At 42.3% G+C, this 22,369-nt stretch overlaps 1 protein-coding gene across 1 annotated transcript in view; it reads left to right on the forward strand.

Moving 5' to 3' along the window:
• Positions 1–18,896, forward strand: part of LOC103805228 (chromosome unknown open reading frame, human C20orf194) — a gene marked incomplete at its 5' end in the record, with an annotated part of 59,177 nt that extends 40,281 nt beyond the window's left edge. The window contains 12 exons of the mRNA XM_009077869.1: positions 351–439; positions 1,655–1,813; positions 4,482–4,607; positions 6,553–6,590; positions 11,347–11,482; positions 11,829–11,915; positions 13,359–13,465; positions 14,160–14,234; positions 14,384–14,586; positions 16,435–16,500; positions 16,858–16,951; positions 18,536–18,896. Coding sequence (XP_009076117.1) covers positions 351–439; positions 1,655–1,813; positions 4,482–4,607; positions 6,553–6,590; positions 11,347–11,482; positions 11,829–11,915; positions 13,359–13,465; positions 14,160–14,234; positions 14,384–14,586; positions 16,435–16,500; positions 16,858–16,951; positions 18,536–18,648 — 1,293 coding nt within the window. The remainder of the gene's footprint in view (positions 1–350; positions 440–1,654; positions 1,814–4,481; positions 4,608–6,552; positions 6,591–11,346; positions 11,483–11,828; positions 11,916–13,358; positions 13,466–14,159; positions 14,235–14,383; positions 14,587–16,434; positions 16,501–16,857; positions 16,952–18,535) is intronic.
• Positions 18,897–22,369: the final 3,473 nt, after the last annotated feature.

Raw genomic sequence — 22,369 nt, forward strand, 5'->3', positions numbered from 1 at the left:
TTGACTATGGTGGCAGACTTACTCCCTGGGATCTGGCTTGGAGACCACACTGACACTTTAGTATTAATTAATCAACCCCGTGAATGTTTTAAAATCTGTTTTTAAGGTTGGTTTAATTCTATTTGTGTAAGTTTAAAGAAAAGAAGGAAAAACATTTTTAAATGTGCCCTTTTCATCATAGGTAGCAGCCTATTTGGTGTCTCTGCCAGTGTTTCTCTGGTTACTCTCACTTCATTTTGGGTTTGGACTTAGAGATTTTACCAAGCTAAAGGCCTTATGTATGTCCAATTGTTGTAGCTTGTGTCTAGTCTTCAAGTTCTCCCCTTTCTCTCCTGTTCCCTGTGTTCCAGGTGGTCATTACCATCATCACTGGGCTCCCAGGATGTCGCTCCAGTGATCTTTGTGCTTTCCTTGTCACTTTTAACAAAGAACATGGAAGGTTTGTACAATTCTGGTGTCACAATGGTTATACTAATCACCAAAACCCAACCTGGCAAGAAGGAAATCAAATTATCTATGTTTCTCTTGTTATGTTTTTAATCGCAGTTGCTAATTTGTAAGAATAAATTCAATAAATATTTTGGGACACTTTAGCTAGTCCTACACTGCAGAGTAGAGTCTGTTACTTCAGGTATCTCAGTTAACTGTGTTCTGCCAGGTAGATGTCCCGCTTAAATTCTAGACATTTAGACAGAAAAATGGCACAGGAGATTCCTTTGTTGCTATTCCATGTTCAGAAAACCACAGGTAACACTGTAGATCAGTGATGTGTGCCTGGAATATCACTGAGGCTACAACAGTCAAGAACAATCTCGGAAGGGCCAAATGAATCCTGCCTTAAGCAGGTGTAGAAGTTGTCACAACTGGAAGGAAATGGGTGAAGAGCTTCCATGTTTTTTGGGGAAAACACTGTACTGACAGTCCTTATCACAGCATTGCCTTTCGTCTGACCTGATTTCTGCTCTGCAAGAGCAGGGGGTACATTCAGGACATCTATTGTGTGGCAATAGATAAATCTGCTGTAGGAATTTGCCATTCTATGTGTTGATGTAGTTTCTGGAAAATGAAAAAAAGAAAAGAAATCATATTAGGTCTTACAGCCAAACACCTTAGGATTTCATCTTAGTCATGTTCAGTCATCAATCAATCCTCAAGTTGATTCAGAGCAGTTCTGTAGTTCTGTTCTAGGGCAAACATGTAAGGTGACTTTTGAAGGATCTGTAATAATCCATTTCATCATGTGTTCCTGCAAATGTCATTGTTATTTTTCATGTTTGCAGTGAAATATTTTATGCCCTGAGTCTGGATTTGTATAATTTTTGTTTACTGCATCACTGACAAGGGCTCAGAATTACTCATATGATGCACAGCTTTGAGAAAGCTGTTGAACACTGGTTTCTTAAAAAACAACAAAACACCCACAAAGCCTTTGGGCAGTAATGTAAAGAATGTGCTTAGACTGGAAATGATAGAAAGCTGAGTAAATTGCCCTTTCCCACGTGGTCAAGTGGAATGAGATGATGATGAGATGAAGGGAGATGTGGAACCTTAGGGCTTGTCAAATGTAGTTTTGTTCTGTTGGTTCAGAATAAAAAGAAAACAGAACTATTATGTCACAGAACATGAACTTCTTTCCTTGTTGTCTGTGGTTTAGGTGGATAGTGTATCGGCAAACTCTGGATAGTCCTGAGTGTTTCAGTGCAACTCACTTCCAGCGTTACCTCTCCAGTGTCCTGGAGGCACAGCAGAACCTCAGTGTCCGTCAGGCTGCTTATGCTAAAAGGAACAGCAGGCTCTTGGTGGTCCTGCAAGGGTAAGTGCTTCAAACTCTTGGAACTGTTGCACAGAACAAGGAATTTTCTATTCCCTTTCTATTTCCTAAGCATTTTTAAACTTTAACATCACTCAAGCCATGAAATTTCTGTGCTAAAATGTGGTACTGTGGGAATTCTGTTTTACTTACGTACTAAACTCAGTTTCTGTAAGGCCTGTGACACAATCATAGAATCACAGAATGTTGAGGAGTTGGAATGGGCCTTGAAGATCTAGTCCCAAGCCCCTGCCCTGGGCAGGGTCATCTCCCACCAGACCAGATTGCTCAAGGCTTTACTCAACACGGATCCAACCTGGCCTGGAACACTTCCAGGGATGGGGCAGCCAGCCTGCCTGCCTGTTCCAGTGTCTCACCACCCTCACAGCAGAAACTTCCCAGTAGCTAATCTAAATTTTCCTCTTTCAGTTTATACCCACTACTCCCTCTCCTGTTACTGCAGTTCCTAACAAAGAGTCCCTCTCCTCCCCCACAACATCCTTATCTCTATGTTGGAGGGATATGGATTTGATGGATGAACTGTTCAGTGCCAGTAGCTAATCTAAATTTTCCTCTTTCAGTTTATACCCACTACTCCCTCTCCTGTTACTGCAGTTCCTAACAAAGAGTCCCTCTCCTCCCCCACAACATCCTTATCTCTATGTTGGAGGGATATGGATTTGATGGATGAACTGTTCAGTGGATAAAGAATTGATTGGATGGTTGCATCCTGAGGGTAGAGGTCAGTGGCTCAATGTCCATGTGGAGATTGGTGACAAGTGGTTTTGCCTCAGGGGCCAGTGCTATTCAATGTCTTCATCAGTGACATAGATGGTGGGATCTCATCGTCAGCAAGTTTGCAGGTGAAACCAAGCTGAGTGGTGTGGTTGACATGCCTGAAGGGCAGGATGGCATCCAGAGGGACCAGGACAAGCTCGATAAGTGGGGCCATGGGAATCTCATGAGTTGTGACAAGGCCAAGTATAGGTGCTACACCTGGGTTGGGGCAATCCCTGGGATCAGTCCAGGCTGGGGGTGAAGGGATTGAGAGCAACCCTGGGAGAAGGACTTGATGGTGTTGGTGGATGAGGGGCTGGCCATGCCCTGCCCATGTGCAGTGGCACCCAGAACCTTCTGTGTTCTGGGCTCACCCCACAGCGTGGGCAGCAGGTGAGGGAGGATTCTGCCCCTCTGCCCTGCTCAGGTGTGACCTCACCTGCAGTGCTGCCTCCAGCTCTGGGGCACCAACAGCAGAAGGATGTGGAGCTGCTGGAGAGAGTCCAGAGGAGGCTATGGAGATGCTCTGAGGGCTGGAGCACCTCTGCTGTGGAGCCAGGCAAAGAGAGCTGAGGGGTGTTCAGCCTGGAGAAGAGAAGGCTTCAGGGAGACCTTAGAGCCCCTTCCAGTGCCTTAAGGGAACTTCTCAGAGAGATGGGGACAAACATTTTAGCAGGGTCTGTTATGAGTGGACAAAGAGTGGTAGTTTTAAACTGCAAGAGGCCAGATTTAGACTAGATTTAAGGAAGATGTTTTTTACAATGAGGGGGTGAGGCACTGGCACAGGTTGCCCAGGGAAGCTGTGGCTGCCCCATTCCTGGAAGTGTTCCAGACTAGGCTGGATGGGGCTTGGAGCAACTTAGTTTAGTGGAAGGTGTCCCTCCCATGGCAGGGGGTTGTAACTAGATGAGCTTTAAAGGTCCCTTCCAACCCAAGCCACTCTATGATTCTATGATTATGACCTCTAGAACTGCTAGCAGAAAGCAGCTGTCAGAAATCTGCTGTTTGCCTGACAGAGCAGGAGAAGTAAGAGTTATTAACATGTTTCAGATAAATGCCAGTGTTCTTTTGGAATAAAGGTGAAGGCTCTGAGCCACCTCTGTTTGACATTTCCATTTCCAGTGTAGCATTTGAGAACGAGGATCATCTGCACTGTTTTCCCACTGTTTCTGAATCATTAGCAGGTGACATGAAGTCAAGTCCAGTGATGTGCAAAGTAACTGATACTCTGATAGTAGCAGAGTCTCCAGGAACAGCTAATTGTAGGTTTTCCATCCTTTCTGGTTAGTTGAGTGTTGCTATAGACAGCTTTAGAGCAGCTGGAGTGCTCTAAATAATCCATGAACTTGATAACTGACAGTCCAGTGTGGAGAGAAGATTGTCACTGGCTGAGAAATAAACGCCTGGAGTGAAAGCTCAGGTTCACCTAAGTTTTGTGATCATACAGACATAAAATACAGCAGTGGCTGGAGCAGTGAATAAAAAATGGATGCATTAATTACAGAAGCTTAAACTAGAATGTGTTAACTGAGAGGTGTTGTTATTTTACTCCTTTTTTCACTTGAATAGTGCTTAATGTGCCTGGCACTGGGCACAACATGTTTGCATTCTGTTATGCTTTTTGTGCTTCCTGGAAGCTGAACTTCTAGTTGTTCAATGCTAAGTTTATAACGCTTTTCTCTGGAGCTGTCTATAATTTTTTTGTCATGTAGTTTTTAATCAGGTTGATTTGTCTGGATTTGCTTGATTTGTCTGGATTTGCCAAGTTTTGATCTGCTTTCTAACCATTTTAGTGCACTTTTTTAGAAACCCAACCTTGCTGGCCATCGATTACTTCCTAGATGGTGAACTGTGTCACTTTGTTTCTCTGAAACCTCATTTTGTTTTCTTACAGCTATACTGATGTTATTGATGTCATCCAAGCTCTGCAAACTCACCCTGACCCAGATGTGAAGTCTTCTTTCATCATTGGAGCAGTCAATACATGTGTCGAGCCCCTGAGTTGCTACATGGAACACAGGTGTGCTTTAAAATGCTTCTGCTAGCTTCAAAATAGATATGTAACTTTCTGACATCACTTTTGTAACCAGTGATACGTGATGGTTAAATGCAGTTGAACTGTCTTAAATCTCATAAAACTGCTCAATAATCCATCTTGGAGGAGGTTGGAAGTGCAGTTTGGTTTACAAGAATGACACTTGGTTTCCACCAGATATAGAATTATATATAATATTAATACAAGTTTAGCTTGTGGAAGAGTAAACAAAATCTGCTTAAACACATATACTGTAGGTAAGGAATTTGTACAATTTGGGCATCACTTGTCCTCTCATGTGCTTTTAAAATCATTCTTTTTTCTTGGAGTCTTTTTATAAGTCTGACTAAAACTGAGATGTGCATCTCAGTTTGGGTTATTGATTGTGTCACTCCCTTTGGACATTAGAAAAGACTTTGCAGCTTGAAAACATGGAACTGAAGGGAAGCAGCCCCAGATTTAGTGGAGAAGGACAAAGCCCGGAAGGCAGAGCATTGCAAGTGTTAAAATGTGATATCCTGGGTTACTGCTCAGGCAGGGTGGGGAGGAAATGATAGGAAAGCCAAGTCCCTGACATTTGAAATGGTTTGGTTGCTGTTTCATAGTAGATGTGTTTGCTCCAGCCTTCAACAAACATGGAATTTCTTAGCCCTCTCTGTAAAATTGTAACACTCCAATTTTTTAATTATGCATTGCAGCTGATTTGCTAAAAGTAAGTTAAAGAAGTTTGAGTTTTCGGAGTTGGTAGCATTGCTTCTGTTTGTGAGCAACCTCTGTGCACCACAGCTTAGAGGTGAAGTGTCCAATCAGTTTCTAAAAGTGCATTCCTTAAATTTCCTGGCTCTTCTTGAACACTAACCAGTGTGCTGCTTGTGCTTTGCAGTAGTCAATAAATAGACCTTATCATGCTGCTTCTTCTGGTCTCCATGACAAAGACTATAAATAAATAATAAAGACTACATAAAATATTGGTGAATTGGTGCTGTTTAAACTTGTTCTTTCTATAATTATAGGAAAGACAAGTTCTATTTCTGTTTTTTTAACGTGTTACTAGTCATGGCATTGAGTAGTATCTCTAGCAGCAGCAGCCACCTGCAGTCCTTTCACTAACAGTGTTTGTCTCCTGAAGTGCAGAAGCAATTGAAGGAGGAGGCTCAGCCTGTGCTGTAGATTATTTATGTCTTGCTTTGAAGTTTGTTCTGATAAAAACTTAACCAAGTAGCCACATAATGCCAATGGCAACTCTTGCAGTCGGGGAGCTTTGGTGATTCCACTGTGAGAATGCAGAATAGTGATCTAATGTTTGGCGTGAAACTTTTGCAGTCAAGAAAATCAAACCCCTTTCCTGCCTCAAAGTTCATTCCTGTAGAGATCCAGCTCTTCCATGAGCCTAGGATGAAGCTTTTCCCTGTGTTGGGTTAGCCATCCAGGGCAGGGGAGAGGGAGTTGAAGGGTAACAAGTAAAATACTCTCTCTAGAGCCCTTGTGTGCATGAGAAAGCTCAAAAATAATTGTCCCTTGTCTGTCACAGTACCAGAAATTGGCATTATGTATATACAATCTTTCCACGAAGAGTTCCCAGCCTGTTTGGAAGGCACAATTCTTTAGGACGAGCTTAAAATTCCTGTTGTTTAAATAGGAATTAAAGCAATGTTGAAGCCTTTCTGACTCCCTAAAATACAGAATAGATTGTGTGGTGGGAATTAGCCTTTAAATCCATGAAAGGATGAAAACCACCTGTAAAACTCATTTTTGGGGAAGAACTGAAAGATATAACCTGTGGGGATGTTCCAGTTGGATGGATTGAGGAAAGGAAGCATGAAAATGGTTTGGTTAGTGAGTCTCTAGCTGGCAGTGTCCAAATGAATGTAAATGCTTTACTTAAATAATAATACTCATTCTTGATATACAAACTTTTTGGGTTTTTTAGGCTGCTTTTTCCCAAGTTCCTGGACCAGTGTTCACAAGGTATGTATCACTTTTGTTGGCTTTGAGCTGTACAGAACAAGTAGCTGAGGTATATAAATTCATGTATACTATATATTTGTGCAATAAATGCTTGTAGTGAAAGGATCATGACAAACTCTTGCAGATAAGAACAGACAGTCTCTGCCTACACTATCAAACATCACAGGCACCTGGAGAAGATGGAAGATTCTGGATCTATTTCAGTTGTCCTCACCTGCAGGATGGGTTTCTAAGACCAGGAGTTAAACTGCTTAACTTGAGCTGTTGTGACTAGGAGCAAAATGGATTGGAACTGAGTTCATCCTCCTTTGGGGAGGTGGGAGGAGATGGAGCTCTCCTATCATTTCTGCTGTAGTAGAAAGGGAAAAATGAGCTGGTGACCTTGTTCCTGATACCCTGCTCTTAATGCTATGTGGAGGCTCCTTGCAGTGTTCATTGCACTTTGCAGCAGACAAAGCAGCTCATCTGCACAACTGTGGGTTTGGTTTTATATCCTGACTCTGAAATTAAGCACTAGATGCATTGTCCTTCTTGTCAGGCATGGAGATTAGAGCAGGTGTTGGTGTAACTGGAATATCATCCTTCCTCACCTGTCCTCAAGTCCCTGCCCCATCCCTGGAAGTGTTCCAGGCCAGGTTGGATGGGGCTTGGAGCAACCTGGTCTGGTGGAAGGTGTCCCTTCCCCATGGCAGGGGGGTTAGAACTAGATGGGTTTTAAATCAGAGTAGGATGCTGTGCTCTTCTTGTGGCTGCTTACACCCTGCAGGGCTCAGCTCAGAACTGTGCCACCTCTTACCCATGTGTGAAGGGAGCCCAAAGGAATGAAGTTGGGAACAAGCTGGAAAGAATGTAGGTGCTGTTATAGAGAATCAGTATTTTATTCTTATTTGGAGAAAAATGTTGGGGTTGCAAATTGGCAAACTGCCCAATGGATAACTATAATAATTGTAGCCATGGGTGAAATTGAAGAGAGCAGGAGAATGTTAAGAATTAAAAGAATTATCATTAGCTAGTGATTAATGAAAAGTGCAAACTGCCTTTTTGGTTTATGCCAGAATTAAAAAAATATGCTCGCAGCTAAATTTTTCAAAGTGCATTTGTACAGAGCTGATGGGGTGAGAAACTGTTGGTAAAGGAGGAACTAGAAAATGCCTAGGACAAGCAAAGCTAATTTTCCTAAAATACTGAAAGAATTACAAATACTGGAGGGTAGAGGAATGTTGTTCTGGCAGTGAATTATTTCTGCACATTGCAAAGTTTTGTCATCTCGTTTTGAGATACAGAATGTGACATCAGATGGCTTACAGGTCCCTTCATGCAAAGCAAATTGTTTCATAGAAATAGGGGTAATTTTTGTGTAAAAAGTTTTAGGAGGAAAAGTATGTTTTGGACTGAGATGTGGCACGCTTAAACTTTACAGTTTATATCGTAGGGAATTTACTTCTGCATAATTCAAAGAATCATGGAATGGTTTGGGTTGAAGGGACCTTAAAGCTCATCCAGTCCAACCCCCTGCCATGGGCAGGGACACCTTCCACTAGACCAGGTTGCTCCAAGCCCCATCCAGCCTGACCTGGGACACTTCCAGGGATGTGGCAGCCACAGCTTCTCGGAGAGAATTGACATATCTCTCAATTGTGAGAGCATTCATTGTGATTGCACATAATTGAGAATTTATTTCTGGTGCAGCAATAGGAAGATTTATGGAGACATTCACTTGGAGAGATACTGGTCCTAGTTTTTCATAGAACCATAGAATATCCTGAGCTGGAAGGACCCACAAGGATCATTGAATTCCAACTCCAGGCCTTGCACAGGACACCCCAGCAATCCCACCATGTGCCTGACAGCATTGTCCAAATGCTCCTTGAGCTCTGTCAGGCTTGGGGCTGTGATCTCTGACCTGGGGAGCTGTTCCAGTACCCAGCCACCCTCGGGGGGACTTTTTGGAGTGTTATGCACCCCAGTATTGTTGTTTGTGTTGCTGTGTCACCAGTGAGCCAAGACAGTGTTGTGTACTGGACATGGTACAAATCTGAAAACAGGAACTTGCAAGTGTAAAGAAAGCCAAGTTTGGGTATAGGCAAGTAGGGATTAGTTAGACCTTTAGATATCTGCTTCGTTCACATATCTGTCTTGGAAATTTTGGGAGTGAGTATGGCTAGCCTTGTGCTGCTGCTTTCCAGGTTTTTCCTACTGCTGCCTTTCTCTGTAACAAAGGGTTCCCTGTGTACGTTATCAATGTGACATCATTTAGCACGGGTTACATTTCTGTTTGGAGAGCCCCAAGACCAATAGAGACAGATGAGAATGGGGAGAACTGGTAAAGCCTTGAGCAGAGTCACCAAGATGAGCAGTTTTGCTCTTCATGCTTGCTTAAACTTTACAAAAAAATCCTGCCACCATCTGTGTGCTGTAATTAATTTCCTTTAGTCCCTCCTTTTTTTGCTCTCTTTCTTGCACAGAAGCTGTAAGATGACACCTTACTAGTCTAAGGGTCATTGGCATCCCTTGTAGAACAATTTCATATACAACACAAATTAAGGCATCACCATTGTTAAATATGCTCATTGTACGTTTTGGAGCAAAGAGGATCCATTATTTTCAAAAGCATATGTATTGTTAATCCATCCCTCCTGTTTTTTTCCTTCCCCTATTGAACACACTGTTCCCCAGGCTGAGAGGAGTATTTTCTTTACATCAGTGTATAAATAAAGCATTAAACAAAACTGGGTGGTCTTCAAAATGGAGTCAAAACAGAGATGGAAGTGCCAGTTTCAATGGAAAAGGTCAAACTTATTCATTACTAAAGCTGTGTAGGCTCATTCCAGTTCTCAGGAAGCTGTTTTTCTGCTGGATCACCCTACCTGTCCCTCAGTTCAGTCTCATGGGCTGTTGCTGCCAACACAGAGCCAATTTTTGTGCGATACTGACACCTCCAAGGTTTGTGCATAAGTGTGTGCATAGCCAGAGCTCACAGGTTCCCCAGGCTCTGAGAAGGTTTCTCTTGCTTCCAGGGTTGTGTGGAAGTTAACAGTCAGGAATGACAGGTAGTGCCCAAGAGCTGTTCCTCAGAGACAGGCACAAACAGAGTGGAGATTGATGGAGAAAGGAGTAGGGGACTGAGAAGGAGGAAAGATGCAGAGCTTGCTGATTTGCTAGGTATATTTTCCCTTAAATCTTTTCCTTAAGTTTAAACTTTTACATCTTAATCCTTGACAGTTATGGATTCTCTCCAAGACATTGTGCTGCTAAACTGTCATATAGACTTGGTGGCATCTCTGAAGCATCTCATCCACAGTGTGGTGGTGGTTGATTGATAGAGTCACAGAATGGCTTGTGTGGGAAAGACCTTAAAGGCCATCTCATTCCAACCTCCTGCCATGGGCAGGGACACCTTCCACTAGACCAGCTTGCTCTGAGCCCCATGCAGCCTTGAACACTTCCAGGTTTTATTAGTTTATTCATACTTTAACTTATTCATGTCATGATTAGCCAATTCCTGCTTTTCATCTTAATTGCATGATAATATCCCCAAACTTGCTCTCATTTCAAGCACACATGTGACATATTTCTAAGCGTGCTTGCTGTTCCCCTCCTTCAAGAGCAACTGTGTATTGGAGAGGGCATGGATGAGCCTGAAATGGGAGTGGAAACTTCTGTGGGAGTTTAAAGAAAGAGAAATACAATGCTGGAGATTTGCTTGGGCTCTTGGTAAAGTTCTAGCTTGAAAGGGTCAGTGATGCAAGGAGCAGTGACTGGGAGCACATGGTATAATCTAAGTGCCTCAGAAATATGTGGTGTAGAAATTTCTGCATCAAGAAGCCTCTGCAAGGATTTAAGGATTGATTTAAGGCCTTGTGTACAGACAGGAATAACTGTAGGCAGCAGATCATGGTATGTGAGCTTGAGTGCAACTTCTGCTTTAAGTGGGACAGAGGAAATGCAGGAATTTATCTTTGTGAATATTGGAGAGTTTCCATTCTGCCTTTCACTCGGAGTTACAGCGAAGTCTGAACTGTGCAGCACACTTTGAGCAAGCATGCAGCTTAGGATCGTTGAGTTGTTAAGGTTGGAAAAGACCTTTAAGATCATCAAATCCAACCCTCAACCCAGCACCACCTCCATGTTCACCACTAAACCTTGTCCTCCAGTGCCACGTCCACATGGTTTTTGAGCACTCCCAGGGATGGTGACTCACCACTTCCCTGGGAAGATAAGGGGATGCTTTTAAGTCTGAAAAGGAATTGCTTTTCAGCTGTCTTTTTGGGAATTTGGGCTTGGGACAAGCAGTTACCCGTTGTTTTTCTCTGTTACCTTTTTTTGATGCCTTGTGGGTTCAGACTCGTTGTCTGAACACCATTTTGGAATCAAAAAAATGACCTCAACCCCTTCTCTTTTTTTGGAAGTGGCAACTGCCAGAGTCAAAAATCCCGATTTTTAGCTGTTTAGCCTCTTAAGTGAATTTTCCAAGAGGCTTTACACAGTAGTGTTTTTATTCAACTAGTCCTGCTCAGATTCTTGTATGAATTTATTACTTTAATTAACTGATTCTTTTGATTAATTGAGTCTAAATTGCTTGTTAGGTGAAAGGTTCCTGGCTTGGTTTGTTGTTGCTGGTTTTCTCTCTTTAGTAACTGAATGTAGTGGGAGAGAAGGAAGATAAAAGCAGAGTGGCTGATAGATCACTTAATGGTTTATTAGTCACTGTTTGCATGCCTGACTTGTGTAAATTATCCTCTGATTTCCTCCACAGGGCTAGTGAGTAACGTGGTTTTCACAAGTCATGCCACAGAGCAGAGACATCCACTGCTTGTGCAGCTGCAGAGCCTCATCCGAGCAGCAAATCCTGCTGTTTCCTTCATCCTGGCAGAAAATGGAGTTGTAACAAGGTAACATTAATCACTGTCCAGGATTTGTCACTGTTGGCAGGTGGGACACAGGCTCTTAGCAACTTGTGTTCTCTTGGTTTACTCTGGTGATTTATAGGAAGGAGATGCAGATTTTTCTTAATTGCTTCTTATGGAAAAGGGATTTTCCCTTTGCATTTATGGGCATATAAATATAGGGATTGGGAAATATGTTTTGGTTGCAGAGTGTGATTTATGTTGCTGTTACTGTCACTCTGAAGGAAAAATGCTCTTAATTTTACTGTCACTAACACATTTTATGTAAGTAGACAGTGGCCATTTTATTAAACTTATAAAATGAAAAATCTTCATTTTTATCTCTTTACAGGAATGAGGATATTGAATTAATTCTCTCTGAAAGCAGTTTCTCAAACCCTCAGATGATGAGAGCTCGATATTTAATGTATCCTGGCTGGCAAGTATCTAGGCTGAGAAATATTTCAACTATTTTTCTAATTCACTTGAAGATTAAAATGTTTCACTAACTTCATTTATATTTTTTCTCAAGACTACTCACTTGGAACAGGCAACAGCTCTGTAAATCATTTTTAAGAGAACTGATGAGTATTCTTAGTGGATACAAGATTGCTGCCCTTTTATGGGGAAAAGGCTCCTTTCTGGACACAGCTTAAATCAAGGGCCAGATTACTGTTGCTTTCCAGAAGAATAGGCAAGAACCCTCTGGGAATAAGATGGGCAGGATTGGGATGGGTGAGGTCAATAATGACTAGAGTAATTTCATCCTGACAGCTATTCAGCCTTACTGGAATGAACTTGCTCTGTCAGTTGAGCTATTAGCAGAACAATTATTCATAAAACCAGGAGTCTTAGTGACAGGTCTGGCACAGGCTGAGGGCCCAAAATCCATGGCACCAAACTTCCCATTTAACACCAAGGGAGGTTCTTTACACATCTTGTTGGTTATCCGTGCTGCACCTTTTTGGCAGAAGTACAGATCTGTCGGCCCTCATACCTCCTGGCTGACTGCCCTCTAGTTAGTTACAGTGCTGGAAACATGATTCATTTGTCATACCTTCCCAGGCCTGGATGAGTATCTTTTTGTCCATAATTCTTCCTCTAAATTAGATGCAAGTAAAAACTCCTGAAGTAAACTGGCACAAGGCTTGGGATGTCAGAGCTGCTTGTGGATTGAATGGAGCCAAAGAGAGAGAGAAAGCAGGGAAAGAAAGTATTTAAAGTTTTTGGACAACTGTTAATCTGTTTGATGACAGTATACAAGGACTGTAGGTGGGCAGTGTGTAAGGAAAAAGCAACAGAAGAGCATCAAAAGCATCCAGAGAGATCTTGTTGCAGCTTTCCAGTACTTCAAGTGGGCTCATAAAAAAGAGGAAGAGTGAGTTTTTACACAGGCAGACAGTGATAGGACAAGGGGACAGGGTTTTAAACTAAAAGAGTAGAAATTCGGATCAGATATTAGGAAGGAATTCTTGGCTTTGAGTGTGCTGAGGCACTGGCACAGATTGCCCAGAGAAGCTGTGGCTGCCCCATCCCTGGCAGTGTTCCAGGCCAGGCTGGATGGGGCTTGGAGCAACCTGGGCTAGTGGAAGGTGTCCCTGCCCATGGCAGGGGGTGGAACAAGGTAGTCTTCAAGGCCCCTTCAATCCAAACCGTTCCATGATTCTATGGAAAGGAGCCCTGAGTGCTTTGAAGAACCTAGTACTGTTGATACCACATTTTCATGGATGTCTTGAAGAAGAAAGCACAGGGATTTTCTTCCCTGAAAAGGGCTGACCTGTGGTGAAGGAATATAAGTTCATTTTAAGCAGATTGTTGGCTGAAAAGCACAAGCGCAAGTGTTTTGTGTCTGTTGAAGGTGTGTGTTTGGTGTTGGCTGTAGGTATGAAGGCAAATACGGCGCTGGGTCAGTGTTCCCTCCCATGGTTCAGATCTGTGTGTGGTTCAGTCGCCCTCTGGAGAAGACTCGATTTGTCACCAAATGTAAAGGTACAGATGAACTTTGCCTGACTTGATTTAAATCCAAGCATGAAATGCTGAGGGGTAGAGGGGAAGGAAGGCACTGACGTAACACAGTTATTTAATTACTGCTGAAGTCAACTTTTAATTGAAAATTCAGCTTTCCTTCCTAAAAGTACAGTGAATCCTGTTCTTCAGTGTCTGCTCTGGAAAATTGAGCCATGACTGTGTTTAGATGAAAACTAATTTAATTTTTGGTTTCTAGGACCAAGACACTTACTTCATATGTTTGCTTTTTATTTTATGTTTAATTTTGTTTGGTAGTGTTGAAATACTCTTCATAAGTGACCATCAGCTTCTCCTTTTGATGCCAAATAGTTCTTTGTAGGTACTAGAAAATAGGCTCAGCTCTCTTTCATGCAACTAGAATAGGTATACAGTCATGCTTCTCCTTTCCTTAGCCTTAGTTTAGGAGGACCATTTTACTTTCCACTCACACTGTAACATAAATTTCTTATGCCAAACACATTATATCCAAAATCCCATAGCAAAGAAATGAGGACACGGAGAAATACTGCATTGTGGACCTCCAGGGAACACAGCAGCTTTGTCTCCTGAAGTTCTGGGGTGTGGATTAGGTATCTGCAGCACAGGTCTGACCAGAAGCTGCACCAAGGAGATGGAAAATAAGTGAGATAATATTTTTTTTTTCTATTTCTAACAGCAATTAAGTCATTGCTCAAGCCAAGTCCTTTTTCTGGCAACATTTATCACATCATGGGCAAAGTGAAGTTTTCAGGTAAGGGCAAATTACTGCTGAAGTGTTGTCTTGTGGTCTTGTGTCGTGTGTTTAAAACCTGGTTTATGTGCTGTATTCCGTCTGCACCAATGCCTTGATGTTACATTAGATTAGGATTTATCAGGACATTTCTGTCTTCTCCTTGTTAGATTCTGATAAAGTGATTGAAGTGTGTCACAACACGTCATCCAATTCCCTAAGCCTGGTGCCTGTTCAGGAGGGACCAACTCCTCCTGATTCCAGAAGTGATAGCAGAGACTGCAGCAGTCAACAGGAGTGTTTCCTTGTGTTCATTGGCTGCTCCCTGAAGGAAGAGGATATCAAAGACTGGCTCAGAGAAACTGCCAGACAGGTTCGTGGGCAGCTTTCCTTTTGTTCAGGGCTTGGCATTTCTTAAAAACAACAGGAGAAATCTGAATGTCTCTATGAAACATTTCTTGCTTTAATCTTATTTCTCTCCTACCAAGGTATTGGCATTCAGGGGTGCAAATGTATTTCAGAAAGAGGACTAAGGCTTTGCAAATGAGTATTGTAATTTGTGTATTGTTTTAGTATTTGCTGCAGCTTATTCCTGGATTGGTCTGCTCTTGAATGCCTGAGCAAATGGATTATGTCCAGGATAAACACAAGATGATTTAGCTGAGCTGTGATTGCCAAGAGCTGAAGTATAGTATGAAATAAATCTTCTTGAAGTACCTGAATGCTGCAAAGCTGAAAATTTGTTTTGATTCACTAAATTAAACCTCCTTGGAAGTAATCCACTGAAATGGAGGGTACAGTTCTTTTCATTTTGTCATGCTTAATTAGGCAAGTGTGCAGCTCTGGGAGACTTCATGTATTGCTGCATGGCTAATGTGCCCATGCAGTAGAAGCTGGAGCAGGGAACAGGGAATATGCACGTTGTAAGAAGTCTGCAAAGCACAGTTTGCACACAGTGACTGCCACAGCCTCACGGGGAGTGCAGGGCAAGAGTGCAGGACACTGCTACGTGACCAGTACCAGCGGCTATTACGCTTGCCAGGCTGTACATCAGGGTGTTAGGAAGTGAGTCTTGAGGCTTGATTCAGAAATTTACTCAGACAGAACCTGTTCAACCATGCAAATTGCATATTTGAGCACTGTAGTTGGAACCCAAGCCTGTAGTTCCAGCTGTGCCCTTTGGTGGTGCCTGTTTTCATACAATCCCAGAATGCTTTGAGTTGGATGGGACCTTAAAGACCATCTCATTCCAACTCACTAGACCAGGACATCTAGCCCAGGTTGCTCCAAGGCCCATCCAGCCTGGCCTTGAACACTGCTAGGGATGGAGCAGCCACAGGTTCTCTGGGCAACCTGTGCCAGGGCAAATTTCAGAACCTTTATTAGTTAAAAATACTCATGGTTACTCCTTTGTGGCTTAGGATTTGCACAGTGTCTCTAAAAACTTGTGTAGGAAGGGGAAAATGTTTCCTGCAGACTGTTGAGCTCTGTCCTCCTGGCAGGTTGTGTTCTGTCAGGCAAGTAATACATTTTCTGGGATGATTCTCTCATGCTCTGTCCATATCACATGGGTAATACATGGAGACAAAAGCTTTTACATGGAAGAAAACATTTCTATAGAATACTGTTTTAATTTTATGAAAACTTGCAACTTATATGCTTATCTGAAGTGTGAAGTGTTTCCTCTTAGAGCAGCTCAAGGCTATAAATAGTCTTTGTACAGTCTCACCAGTCATGGCTAATTTCGGCTTTCAGATAGTTTTGAGAGTTACCACATGCTGCAGGATAGAAAGGAATTCTAAAGCTTTTCAGACCCAAAACTAAGTTGTTTTTCTGTTGCTGTGGCAGGTGGCTTCGTTTCATACAGTAAAGATGATTTAAATGGTATTGCTTGAAATACTTTTAGTATTTTTAATTTCTAAGTGCTTTATGTAAGTTCAGGAAGCCCTTCTGTTTTCAGAATGTAGTTGTGAGCTCCTTCATATCATTGAGTCATTGAGTAGCTGTGAGTTTATATCATTGAATAATTGAGCAGTCCTGGGTTCCTTCATATCTCTGAATAATTTCAGAACTTAATTTATGAAATACATGCTTCTGTTTTGTGGTTTGAGTTAGTTTTGGGTTTTTTTTCTTGTTGACTTCTTAAAATTTTAACTAACCTAACTCTGTTATCACACTGTCACTCAGTAGTTATATAACTGAGGTCTTGTCCTTCATACAGAAACCTCAGAGGAAAGCCCTGAAAACCAGAGGAATGTTAACCCTGCAGGAAATAAAAAACATTCACGTGAGTAGCAGCAATTTCTTCTAAGCCCTTTTTTTGGCTGATTTCCTTCACTATCCATCTGGATGACAGAGCACCTGCCATACCTGCCATAACAAGTGTGCTGAGCACAAAATTATTACAGCACTTACTGTCTTGTGAGATACTTGGAACACATCTGAAGCTGTCCAGGAGGGATTCGAGATACAAATCTTAACCCAGAGCTTCAAGTTAGCCTTGGAAAGTAGAAGGAGGTGTAAGATGTGGGTTACTGTAATGGTCCTTCCATTCTTCTTTTAACTATTGAAGTTTTTAAGGACTCTCTGTACACAGTTCTGAGTTTGAAATGTTTGATTTGTGGTATATTTTCTCCTACTGCAGGTGAAACGCCACTTGGATCCACTCCCGGCTGGTTATTTTTATAATGGGACTCAATTTGTGAATTTTTTTGGTGACAAAATGGATTATCATCCATGTATCCTTTAAACGTGGGGCATTGGTGAAGGTTTTAGCTGTGCAAGTCTGAACTGTGAGTGTCAGAGCAGATATGGTAAAGATTCAGTTTCATTTGCAGGTGCTAATAGGGAGTGACAAGTTTTGTTCCCCAAATCCCTGTTTGCCATGTAAAGCTTTACTGTTAAACTCTATTTCAGAGATATGATCTAAAAAGCAGAATAGAACCAACAAAACAATCCCAAAACTGCACATGAACTCACACAGAGAATAATTTATGGAGCACAACTTGTCAAAGAAATAGTTTTCAAAACAAATAGTTCTGTAATATTGCTCAATGCCTGGTCAGGACTGATAAAACTCCCAACTGAATGTGATTGTGTGTGCACACAGCTAAAAACAATCACATTTTTGTCTGTAGTATTTCTCTGGCATTTCTTGCCAATATTCCAGTGCATTTCTGTTCTTGTTCACCACTAAATCACTTAGGGACACGGTTAGTCGTGCCCTTGGCTGTGCTGGGGTTGAACTCAATGATCTTGGAGGCCTTTTCCAACTTCAGTGATTCTGGGATCATCTCATTTTTATAACTTTCTATTGCTTTTGTCTTTGTTTTATTACCAATTTCCAATTTGGTTTTATATTCCCACTTTACTTTCCACCATAACTTCAACAAACTTTACAAAAATCCAGGTGGGATCTGTGAGGCTGTTTAGGAGTATTTGTTGAACAGTTATTGTCTATGTCCTATGGGACAGATTTAAGATTTTAAACCAGCGGATTTGTGTCTACAGGGTAAGCTCCTATCTATAGGATACTGCCAGGAAATGCCTTAACAGCAAACTTGGACTTCAGTATTCAGTGGAAAAGTTACAAACTTTACAAAAATCCAGGTGGGATCTGTGAGGCTGTTTAGGAGTATTTGTTGAACAGTTATTGTCTATGTCCTATGGGACAGATTTAAGATTTTAAACCAGCGGATTTGTGTCTACAGGGTAAGCTCCTATCTATAGGATACTGCCAGGAAATGCCTTAACAGCAAACTTGGACTTCAGTATTCAGTGGAAAAGTTACGGATGCCCCATCCCATCCAGTGTTCCAGGCCAGGTTGGATGAGGCTTGAAGCAACATGGTCCTAGTGGAAGGTGTCCCTGTCCATGGCAGGGGGTTGGAACGAGATGGTCTTTGAGGTCCCATCCAACCCAACTGACATTCCACTAGACCAGGTAGCTCCAAGCCCCATCCAGCCTGGCCTGGAACACTCCCAGGGATGGGGCAGCCACAGCTTCTCTGGGCAACCTGTGCCAGTGCGTCAGCAGCCTCTCAGGGAAGGATTTCTTCCTAATATCCAATCTGACCCTGCTATAATTTTGCTGTTCTTACATCCTTCCTCTTGACTGGGAAATATCCCTTGTGCAACTCCTTTATTCCCTGGTAACACAGAGTAGTTGTCAGCTCTGACTGTAGCACTCCTGGAAGGGAGTATATGGAATTCCTTCTTTCACTAAGTGTTCCTGAACACCTTCAAACCTGGATCAATCCCTCAAACCTGGATGTTCTTTTCTACTAAGTGCATGTATGTTTTTCCTTAATGTTTCTAAACCAGTAATGGACCAGTTCATGAATGATTACCTGGAAGAAGCCAACAGGGAGATCGAGAAGTACAACAGGGAGCTGGAGGAACAGGAGTACCATGATCTCTTTGAGCAGAAGACATAAGCACATGGGTTCTGGGAATTCCCAAACTCCTGTCAGGAACCAAAAATGCTTTGTCCTTGATGAGTCACTAGAGAATTCCGTGAAATGTCTATTTGCAGCACTCCTTTCCAAGCTAAGAGATCATTCCTGAAAGGTTGGCATTGACTACAGTAACTGCTTAGCTGTTTGTCCTGTCAGGTTTGCTTCCACTTCTCCCTAATTCCAGACTGTACAAAGCATCACCTGGAATCTCTGGCTAGTAGTGGGAACTTATCAAAAAGAAGGAGAAAAAGAAGAAGAAAAGAAGCCAAACTATTTATTCTCTAATAGTTGGGAAGTAATCATGGAATTGGGCCGTGGTGCAGATAACCAAACTGCTGCAGCCTGTGGGTGTCCCTTGGATCTTGGTGCCCAAGAGCACTGATGAACAGTGCTGGATTTTGGGATGTGGGATTAGGGGTGTTCCCAAAGCGAGAAATGGGGGAACACTTTAAAAACTCGGAAGAGTCCCTAATCCCACAGTTTTTAGGATGTTCCCAAAGCGAGAAATGGGGGAACACTTTAAAAACTCGGAAGAGTCCCTAATCCCACAGTTTTTAGGATGTTCCCAAAGCGAGAAATGGGGGAACAATTCCAAAACTTAGAATACCTGAACCTACAGCTGTTGGGATGTTCCCTGTGTTCCCAGAATGAGAAATGGGGAAACAGTGGGGAAAAACGTTGCTGAGTCCCTAATCCCACAGCTGTTAGGTTGTTCCCAAAGTGAGAAACAGAGGAACAATTCAAAAATGTCTATGAAAGAGTCCCTAAACCTGCAGCTGTTGGGGTGTTCCCAAAGCGAGAGATGGGGGAACAGTGGGAAAACTCTGAAGAATCCCTCATCCCACAGGTGTTAGGATGTTTCCAAAATGAGAAATGGGGGAACAATTCCAAAACTTAGAACACCTGAACCTACAGCTGTTGGGATGTTCCCAAAGCGAGAGATGGGGGAACAGTGGGGAAGACTCAGAAGAGTCCCTAATCCCACAGCTGTCAGGATGTTCCCTAAGCAAGAAATGGGGGAACAATGCAAAAATTTTTGTAGGAGTCCCTAAAGCTACAGCTGTTGGAGTGTTCCCAAAGCAAGAGATGGGGAACAATGGGAAGAACTCAGAAGAGTCCCTAATCCAACAGTTGTTAGGATATTCCCGAAGTGAGAAAGGGAGGAGCATGTTAAAAACTCAGACAAGTCCCAAACCCCACAGCTGTCAGTGTTCCCAAAGCGAGAAACGGGGGAACGAGTCTAAAACTTCTTCTGTAGAAGAGTCCCTAACCCCACAGCTGTCAGGGTGTTCCCAAAATGAGAAATGGGGAAACAATGGGAAAAACTTTGCTGAGTCCCTAATCCCACAGCTGTTAGATTGTTCCCAAAGCGAGAAATGGGGGAACAGTTCAAAGATTTCTATGGAAGAGTCCCTAATCCCACAGCTATTGGAGTGTTCCCAAAGTGAGAAATGGGGGAGCATTTACTTGGAAGGCAGAGTCCCTAAACCTACAGCTGTTGGGGTGTTCCCAAAGCGAGAAATGGGGGAACAGTAGGAAAAACTCAGAAGAATCCCTAATCCCACAGCTGTTGGGGTGTTCCCGAAGCGAGAAATGGGGGAACAGTAGGAAAAACTCAGAAGAATCCCTAATTGCACAGCTGTCGGGGTGTTCCCGAAGTGAGAGATGGGGGAGCACTTCCTTTGAAGAGTCCCTAATCCCACAGCTCTTAGGATGTTCCCAGAATGAGAGATGGGAGAACACTTAGGCACCTGCATTGCTGAGGGCACAGCCTCTGCACAGTTTGAGTCTGCAGTCCAAATTTTGACTTTTTTTAGAGAAAAGGATATTTTATACATTTCAGGGTGAAATCCAGTGGAGAAATCTTAGTTCATTTCCAGTGCTCATGTTGGGATCCTAGAAGATCCAACATGACTGGCTGCAATCTGTATGTTGCTGTTGCTTAGATTATCCCTCCCTGCAGGATTCTTATTTCAGTCCTAAAAACTAAACCAGGCAAGGGAAGAGGGGGAGATTCTTCAGCTGAAGAATTCCTTTCCATGGAATGATTTCCAAAGGTAAAAAATGCCAAAAGATATACTTGAAATAGGGAAGAACTTGTTTGTGGAGCTCCCAGAAGAATTTGCACGTGGTGGCATTTCACTATGCTAACGATAAATCAGTTTTATAGGTCCTAAATGGTATCATGGAATGTTGGCAGCTTGACCCAACTTAATTTAGTACGGTTTTAAGTGTAAATCACTGCCTGAAGGATTATCAAGTACCTTAGCAGCTACTTAAAGGTGATTATTGGAGTTTATTTGGCTAAGCAGATTAAGGTAGCAGGTTGTGTGGTCAGAACTGAGGTGAGAACAGCCCAGGAGGAATGTTTGGGTTTCATATTCCTTTGCCTTAGGGACAGCTCAGTCTTTTAATACAACTGCAACATTTCTTTCTGGTCAGAGAAATGTAATACAGTAAGAAATGGGATGAAAAATTCTCTTACAAGACACTTAAAATGCTTAAAACATGTCTACACAGGCTCATTCCATGGCAGGAAAATGAGATTTAACACGTGCTATCAAACCTGAGGCTAATTAGAGTTTATGCCTTACTTAAGAGATGTATTTTTTACCTTTGGAATATGAAATGACTGAAATTCCAATAACCTGGAACACCTTTTGGGTGCTTTGAGTCCTCGTAGCTGCTAGCTGGCTGGGAGCCTGTGCTGTGCAGTGCAGAGGTGAGATTGCAGGTGCTGCAGGCTGGGATGGACATGTTGATAAGGTTTCATTACTAGCTTTCCTCCTAGATTAAAAAAGCTCTTACTTTAAGAGTTATGATTTTATTTTTTGCACACCACAAGACTTTATAAAGTACTTGTATGCTGTTAGTCCAGGAAAAGCCTGTGATTAGGTGTGTTTTAGGGTACTCCCTGTGGCACAGGTGTAGAGCATCCTGAGAAGGCTCCTGAGTTTATCTATGCATGGCTATACTTTAGTCTAAATAGTGCCTGGTAGAGCAGACATAGCTAGTGGATTTGGGGGGCTAACAAGGGTTTACAGGCTAAGTCCAGTTGGTTGCATGTCATTATTTAGCAGCCCAGAATTCTTAGTGTATAAAATTCTGGTGGTAGAGCTGCAATAAAAAGGGCATTAGGAAATTAAGAACAAATTCTAGTTGTTTTGCCAATAAACTTAGTGTAAACCCAGTTTGCTCCTTTCCAGTCCCACTCATCTAACCTGCAAAGCCATATTTCTAGAGTAGTGGGATGACTGTGTAATGTGGGAAGAAATTCCAGTGGTTGAGACAGCAGGCACAACGTGGAGGCTTTATCTCAACTTGGAGTCACGAAAGCATAGATTTAAGTGCAATTGATTGAAAATAGGTGAAGATGCTGTCGCTGATTTTGCTCCTCTGAACTCTTTTTAAGAACTCCGATTTGTGCAGCTCTCAAATCCATATCGATGGGGCTAATCCAGCTGGGTGATTCCAAGCAAAATGTCCCATGAACAAAAAGAAAATGACTATTGAAAATTGGTGTGTTACTGTGCAAATGGAGCTGTTCCTTAAAAACTGGAGCAGGGGAGCTGGGAACAAAGGCCTAGTATCCTTATATACTGTACTGCATGCTATATGGTCATAGCTGTGTATTACAAAGACCTTTCACCATACTGGTACTATTCAATTCATGTATTTTGGTATTGAAAAAAATTGATTA

The sequence above is a fragment of the Acanthisitta chloris genome, unplaced genomic scaffold (genome assembly GCF_000695815.1).
Source record: "Acanthisitta chloris isolate BGI_N310 unplaced genomic scaffold, ASM69581v1 scaffold3437, whole genome shotgun sequence".
Taxonomy (NCBI): domain Eukaryota; kingdom Metazoa; phylum Chordata; class Aves; order Passeriformes; family Acanthisittidae; genus Acanthisitta; species Acanthisitta chloris.